At 41.6% G+C, this 7447-nt stretch overlaps 1 protein-coding gene across 1 annotated transcript; it reads right to left on the bottom strand.

Moving 5' to 3' along the window:
* Positions 1-873: 873 nt before the first annotated feature.
* On the bottom strand, positions 874-5731 carry LOC118429611. The gene is made up of 6 exons (XM_035840149.1): positions 5644-5731; positions 5084-5160; positions 4653-4772; positions 4089-4258; positions 3320-3543; positions 874-1330 (listed from the first exon to the last, which is right to left on the bottom strand). Exons 1-6 carry the CDS (start codon positions 5712-5714, stop codon positions 1132-1134), a joined length of 861 nt encoding a protein of 286 aa, XP_035696042.1. The 5' UTR covers positions 5715-5731; the 3' UTR covers positions 874-1131.
* Positions 5732-7447: the final 1716 nt, after the last annotated feature.

The following is a 7447-nucleotide window of genomic DNA, read 5'->3' as shown; positions in this document are numbered from 1 at the left end:
TCAAGTATAACTAATGAAACTATAACTATATAACTACAGTACATTATAAATGAAAGCAGATAGATACATAATTTTAGGATGTGTTGCTTAAAAGTCCTAAATAGATCAATGTTTACAGACTGCTGCTACAATGCTACAAGGCATGTACATGAAAGAAGTATTGCAGATTGCTATCTTTGGACTGACTGACGGTTAACATTACTTTGCTGAGCGGATCGACCTTGGCAGTTTCTTTTAAAACGGCCTATAAGCGCAGTTCCCACAAGTAGGCAGTAGTGGACACGAAGACCCTCTTGGGGGTTTTAGTCACGCCGAATTCACTGGTAAACGCTACATTCGGTCTGTCGACGAAAGCTTGGAAGAATCCAAAATTTAAATGGGGGTTTCCGTAGTTTACCCAAATCGGATTGCTTGACGACGAACTGATAGTAAGCTGGTAGAGCTGTAAGAAAACAATCAGATACTTCTTAAAATTTGACTTAAGGAGGATAAACTTGAGTTTAGAATGGATTAGGATAAGTTGCAGGGCTTTGTAGGCCTATAGGGGCTAGCTCTTGTGCCTGTACTTACGTCAGATAGATTTGGCACCCCTAGAAATTTAAAAAAAATGGCATGAAGTGACAAGCTGCCAGAATGTTTTGCTCCCTACCAGTCTTCTAACGTAAGTGTGCCAGCTTATACCTCCATGAAAAATGGACGTATTGTTTATTGTGGTGTGTGTGTGTGTATGTGTCTGTGTGTATGTGTATGTGTATGTGTATGTGGGTTTGTGTGTGTATGTGTGTGTGTATGTGTGTGTGTGTGTGTGTGTGTGTGTGTGTGTGTGTGTGTGTGTGTGTGTGTGCGAGTGTGTGTGTGCCTGTGCGTGCTTGTGCGTGTGTTTGTGTGTATGTGTGAGTGTTTGCGTGTGCGTGCGTGTGTTAATGTGTTTGGAATGCGTTTAGCTCAGATAGAGTTGCACACAATAAGATGCCTATTGTGCAAATCATCAGAAAGGCGTCAAGAACAATAAATCCTCGAATATTTTTAAATGTTGCTTTGGTATGAGGTCTCCGAACTCTAGTTAGTTATTCACGTTTTTGTTATATAGAAATATTCGTTGCTCTCACACACCTTTCAAGGATGTCTCAGTTATACAGGACCACCAAAAACCCATGAAGCACAATATATAACATAATAGATACTGACCCGGTATCCAGAGTAGCTTGGATTGTACACTGTGCCCACGGTATTGCAGAACATGGATCTACCTGCACTGGTGAGAAACGGGTCCGAGCAGTCTAGGATCTTTCTGTTGGGCAGGGAGTAACACGGCCAGGCACCAATCGCTCTGTGGATGCAAACAAAATACATATCGCTTTAACTCCAATCAACAGCGCATTACATTCTGTCTATTATTGTATTATGTACTAAATTCTATCATTGTCACCAATGGTAATTAATCCATAGTTAAATCTTTTACATTGGACAAAGTGTACTCAGTTCTCCCAAACACACTCGGTTCGTTAAAAAAGTGAATGATCATTATGAAAAGAGCAATGCTTCGTCAAGGTTCTAAGTGCCCGTTTGCCCAGTTGCGCCACGCATTTATATTTTGTTTAGCGCCACTTAGTTCCAAACTCAAATCCCGCAGGGCGCTACTTTCTGAGCAGGCTGCCTACCCCTGTGTGTACCAAGAATCACAACAACTTTGCAATCCTCATGGAAAAATACGATCGTACGATGTGTGGAAAATGTAAATAAATGTGGCAATAAAAAATATTGCCATGGCGACGGTTTTATTGTTTATAAGTATTAATGATTGTTGTTGTAGGTGTGTTGTATTTGTGTTCTATCCTTCCGCCTATAATTGCTGTAGGTATGAAGATCGTTTTACGCGATTGATGTTTGTAGGGCATTGCTGTTAACAAGAAAGGTGATCTCTGAACGAGTGACCTATCATAAATGTTTCTAATTCATTATGCAAATGAGGTCCTCATTTGCATAAAAATATATCAGTTGATCTCCTCTACTTAAATAACAATGTGTTCAAGGTATGAAAGTCTTAGCAAAGAAAGCTATTGTAGCATTTTCTCTCAAATTATGTAAATGAGACCATAATTTGTATGACTTACATCCGCATGTTCAACTCAACGTATATGCTATCAAATGTCGCAAGAATGGAACTTTGTCATTAAACACTATAATAACAATTTCTCATTAATTGTATAAATTAGGGAATAATTTGCATGTATTGATGTCTATCGATATTTCTCTCTTTTCTAGTTACATTTGTCATGTTTAAGTGCCCTAGTAGTAATGAAATACTGTGACTTAAAACTGTGCTCATTAATTATGCAAATTAGCCCCTGGTTTGCATTAACAGCCCTGTATAATGGAACGCATCTCCGAAGTTCTCTACATATCAAAAATCAAGATAATCCATCAACCCCATCATCCCGAGTTATCCCCTTTCAAAAGGATGGTGCAATTGCGCATTCGCAGACGATTTGCTGTGGAGTTTCGGGCATTTTTGCCGATCGGATATATCCTCAACAGTAAGCCTATTATTTCTCTCTTTCTAAATTACATATGGCATATTTTTGTGCATTCTAACATGAAATGCAGTGTGTTTATAAACTGTCCTCATTGATTATGCAAATTAGCCCCTGATTTCTATAATTAGCATTTAATTATGTAAGGCATCTCTGAAGCTATCTACATTCCAAGTATCATGATGATCCGTCAACCCATTCTTTTTTTTTTATTTGCTTTTGAACAGACGAGGACGATGTGGCACTGCACACAAGTTTTTGTAACTTATATTAACAATGCCACATACACAGCACAGACAGAAGGAAAGTCGTGTAAAGTGCCTTTCCCAAGGGCACAACGTCGGGGGCACGTTGGGAATCGAACTCAGGACCCATAGATTCCGAGCCGAAAGCTCTACCAGTTACGCCACGCCCGACGTCAACCCATTCCCTAGTTATTCACCTCTAAAGGGATGATGCAACTAAAATTCCTGACATGCCTGCGAGATTTTGGAAATTCTTGTCAAACGGTCGCAAACTATACTATCAGGATCGCCCCTGAGGCGTCGCCCAAAATGGTACGCTCAGGTCTCTTTGGAGGATTATGCCGTATGTGATTATTCTTACCGATGAAAAGTAAATAGATGTTTAATAATTGAAAACCTTGAAACATTAGAATTGACTTGCATAGCTCCTGCTATTGAAACACGCAGCAGCCTGATAAGTTCAAGGGCTTTAAAAATTATTTCAAACATGCTAATGATACAATTGGGCATGGTTATGACACTTGCGTGCTTAATGCTCACCTGCAGACAGACCCGTCCGTAGTGATGGCCCACCTAAGTCCGCCTCTACTTGCGTGAATATGCCGAATGACTTTCCCCGCAGGCTTGCCCCGGTTGAACCAGGTGTCGGGGGAATTGTGCACGTGTTTTGTCCACAGTTGCCACAGGTTTCCATCCGTCCCCACCACGAACACATTGCTGCGACCGCGCCCTGTATAGTAGCTTGTAGTTTTTATATCGTCCACCTGGAAACCGAAATGGAATTTGATTTATTGGTTGTTTCCTTGTGTGATGGGTTGATGGAATGCGGTATGAAATATTTGTTAATACTAAATAGATCATGAAATGTCTTGCAACAGCAATTCGATGGTTGAATGTGAATACATGTGCTAGTTTTTGTAAATTAGATAGTTTCTACTAAGTATCTTCTAACTCTTATCTTTAAAAAACGGGCGGCCAGACTATGTGACATGATGCTATGGTTGGAGATTGATTAAAAGCCATGTATGATAAATCCATACATTATAATAGCTTCATGGCAAACAACAAACAATGGTATGCAGAGTTGTATGTTTCACAAAGAAGGAAAATTAAAATATACGTAAATTAGTGTCGAGATGGGAATGCCAAGTGGGTAAGTTAAAAAGAACTATCAAAATTAAAGAAACATTATTATTATTATAATGATGGTAGCAAGGAAATAAAAGCTTCATAAAGCTGCAAAATTCTTACATTTTAGAAAAAAAGGGCAGGAAACTTGTTATAAAGTTGTAGAACTGGGAAAACATACATAAGTTGCGGGTGGCGCGGGTGGCTTGGCTGGCACCCCATGCCATCGCCATCGAAATCCGGTACCCCAATCATAGTAGTGCTCATACAGATCCCCGTCTGACCCTCGCAGGAAGGTCCTCGACTTACTTCCCGACGTGTTCACATTGGAGCAGCCGGTTGCAATGACATCTATCGGAAGCAGTTCACAAGACAGGGAGTTGGTTGCCACACGACAATCTCAGACTTATGATTCATTTAGATCATACAAAGATAAGAGTGAAATCCTGGTGCTAATTCAATCCACCTTCTGTACATCTTTTTTTATAGATTGCATGAAGTGTCCTCCAACTTAACAAAATCCAGCTATGTCGTTGAGATATAGACTGGAGGTTTAAAATGTAGGTAACCACGTGTTCAAAGTGAAGACATTGTTTTATGGCTTAATCATGTGTTGGAACGATCACTTGGTTACCCCTCCTCTTCAGGACGTTGACACTGTTAACATTGCTACAGTTGATGTAATGCATGAACAGTTGTCACAAGGAAATCCACCAACCTGTCCGAGATGCTACCTTGTACTTACGGGAATCGTAAGGTCGTCCGTGATGAGTACGGAGCCAATTACCTCCCCAGAAATGGCGGCCAGCAAGATGGCCATTGCTCGTGGTGACTTCTACCGCTTTGGGGCCGTTTACACAAGGTTCTAAAATGTAATGAAGAATAAACTTCATTACGGTTACTGAATTTGGGAGAAATCTTCAGTGGCGCTTTCTTCTCGGCGGCCTGGTTGAAGTATACTTTAGTCCATTTTTGTAATCGTAGTACGAGGGTGTGTTAAAAAGTAAAGCAAATGGTTTTATAACAGGCACATTGTTCGATCGACTTGAATTGCTTGATATTTGGCACAAAGGTAAAAGCATGTATCCTCCTGACATTGAAATACATCAATTTGTTGTTCCTCATGTCATGAGTGACTGACTTGATTTCAACAGAACTGACAAACGGGTGATGTACCTGCGTTGTACAGCTGATGATCTGGTTTTCCGTATCCGTGATCCACCCAGTGCCAGGTGCCGCCGCCATCCTCATACCTGATACCACAACAACAAACTGTTAGTTACCTTTTTTTACGCATTTAACTTTCACATACACACACACACATACACACACACATACACACACACACATACACACACACATACACACACACACATACACACACACATACACACACGCATACACACACACACATACACACACACATACACACACACACACACAAACACACACATACACACACACATACACGTACACGCACGCACTCACACAAACACATAAATACGTACAAACACGCACAAACACACGTGCACAGACGCACACCCAGTTACGCACACACACACAGACACACACACACACATACACATACAGACATATACATGTGGTGCAAGATGTTAGATATACAACTGATATGATTCGTTAACTTAAATTATTGAGTCAATGACTTGTTTGGGGATTTATATTCATCTTTCAGATACTTCGACATTGACCGATGATACTGAAGTAAAAAAGCGTACCTTCGATACAGCTTGCCATTTGATCCGACTCCAAACCAAGTTTTCCCATTAGACCCTGCCAACGGAACCATCGCTGTACTGCAGGAAAGGGAAAAGACTTTCATAAAAATTCTATGCAGTTTTGTTAACTTGGGGCTGGCCCAGAACACGGGTCATCCCATCCTCCTTATGTGAATCAAGATAAAGGCGCTGCCATGTAAATCACCAACATTTTTTTCTGTTGATTTTTGCTTCAGCACCACCTCACATCCTGCGGCAAACCGTGCACCTCAACTGAACGTTATGATCTACGAGAGGGCCTTGTTCGGTAATATTATCATTATCATTAGCTGATTTCGGACTTTTGTTTTAATTTAGTGATTCTAAATTCTTCAATAATGTATTTTCTGTGAATGCCATTATCAGCTTCTGTCAACCTTTGCCATTTATCTCTGACTATATTTTCCTTTTGAATCGCAATGTCGCAGCTACCTATGCCAGGTCGACCTAAATCTACATGTTGTACAAACTTTGTTGTTCGGGGCTTCTGGTAGATTTATGTTTACCTCTGACGGATTTACCCAGTGAGGGATACGTTCTTACGCGTAGCAAAACATGCGCTAAACCCCAGCCCACTTACAAGTTACAGCTCGATGGGTTCAACTATAAAAGAACATACAGGAATATAGCAAAGCGCCCCAAAAAGATTTGTAAGCAAAGACAGGTACCAAAAACATTGGGACTGAAGGAGATTCTGAATATTGTGTTTTACTTTGAAATTCTTGTGTATTTGATCTTCTAGGTTTAAAAATAGTCCATGTTAGGAACGACACCTGAGTTAAATTTTGGCTGGCACCTTGCCAAAAAACATTTGTAAGTTGAAGTGAATAGTACCTATTCGAGATAGTGGAAGTTAAGCGTCACGAATTTGTAATAACTTCTTCTTGACAAGGTATGAGTAGTAATTGTTTGATGACAGTGTCAGCTACAATACAGTTAATGATGAAAGACTCCGGACGGCTGACGGTGGGCAAAAATCCTGTCCCCGATGGTCTACCCTGGCTTAAGCTAAGGGTACAACCCGCCGTACATGCAACAGCTGCGTGCTGGCTACGTACAAAAAGTGGACAATCTTTTGGGATCCGTAAGTGGTAAGTACCGCCTCCGTACGAAATCATACGGAATCGGACGGATTTGGGAGCACGCAGAACTTTCTCTGCGTTCGGGCTGCGGATTCACCCACCGTGCGAGCGAGTGAAGTGAGTAAGGAAGCCGTAAGTACGCAGCATGTGTAAGTACGGCCTGCATATGGTAACGTGGCAATCGCACAGAGATCGTACTTTGCAAGCACGTACAACTCACCACTTGCACAACGAGCTATGCACGCATCCGCTCGAGGCATACAGACTACATACTTATTGCCTTAAGCAACGTAACCGTGCGGTTGACGTGCATTGACGTACTCCCTCTCTGCTTTCGGCAGTCCTTCTCCACCTTTTGCAGAAAAAACGTGGCGGACGTGCCGTCCCAAAGAAACGTACGGACAAAAACTAGCCTCCGTTGCATTTTTCGAGAGGGAGTTTGCCGTGAAAGCGAGATTGGCACCGGAAAAATCGCGAAATCCCCCCCCCCCCCCGTAATGAAAACCAGCACCTTCGAACGGAGGGTAGACAAAAAACACGTACAGCGGGTTGTGCCCCTTAGCTTTACGGCGGTCCATTCTGCGGGCCGAGACGTTCGGAGGGCGTTCACAAAAACTCTGTCGGGGCTTAACAACTAAGCAACGTGAATACTTTTCATTCTACACATTTGTCAAGTAAAGAAA

Source organism: Branchiostoma floridae, chromosome 13, assembly GCF_000003815.2.
Source record: "Branchiostoma floridae strain S238N-H82 chromosome 13, Bfl_VNyyK, whole genome shotgun sequence".
Classification (NCBI taxonomy): Eukaryota; Metazoa; Chordata; class Leptocardii; order Amphioxiformes; family Branchiostomatidae; genus Branchiostoma; species Branchiostoma floridae.
Note: the sequence above shows the minus strand (reverse complement) of the source record. Positions and strands in the feature narration are given on the sequence as shown.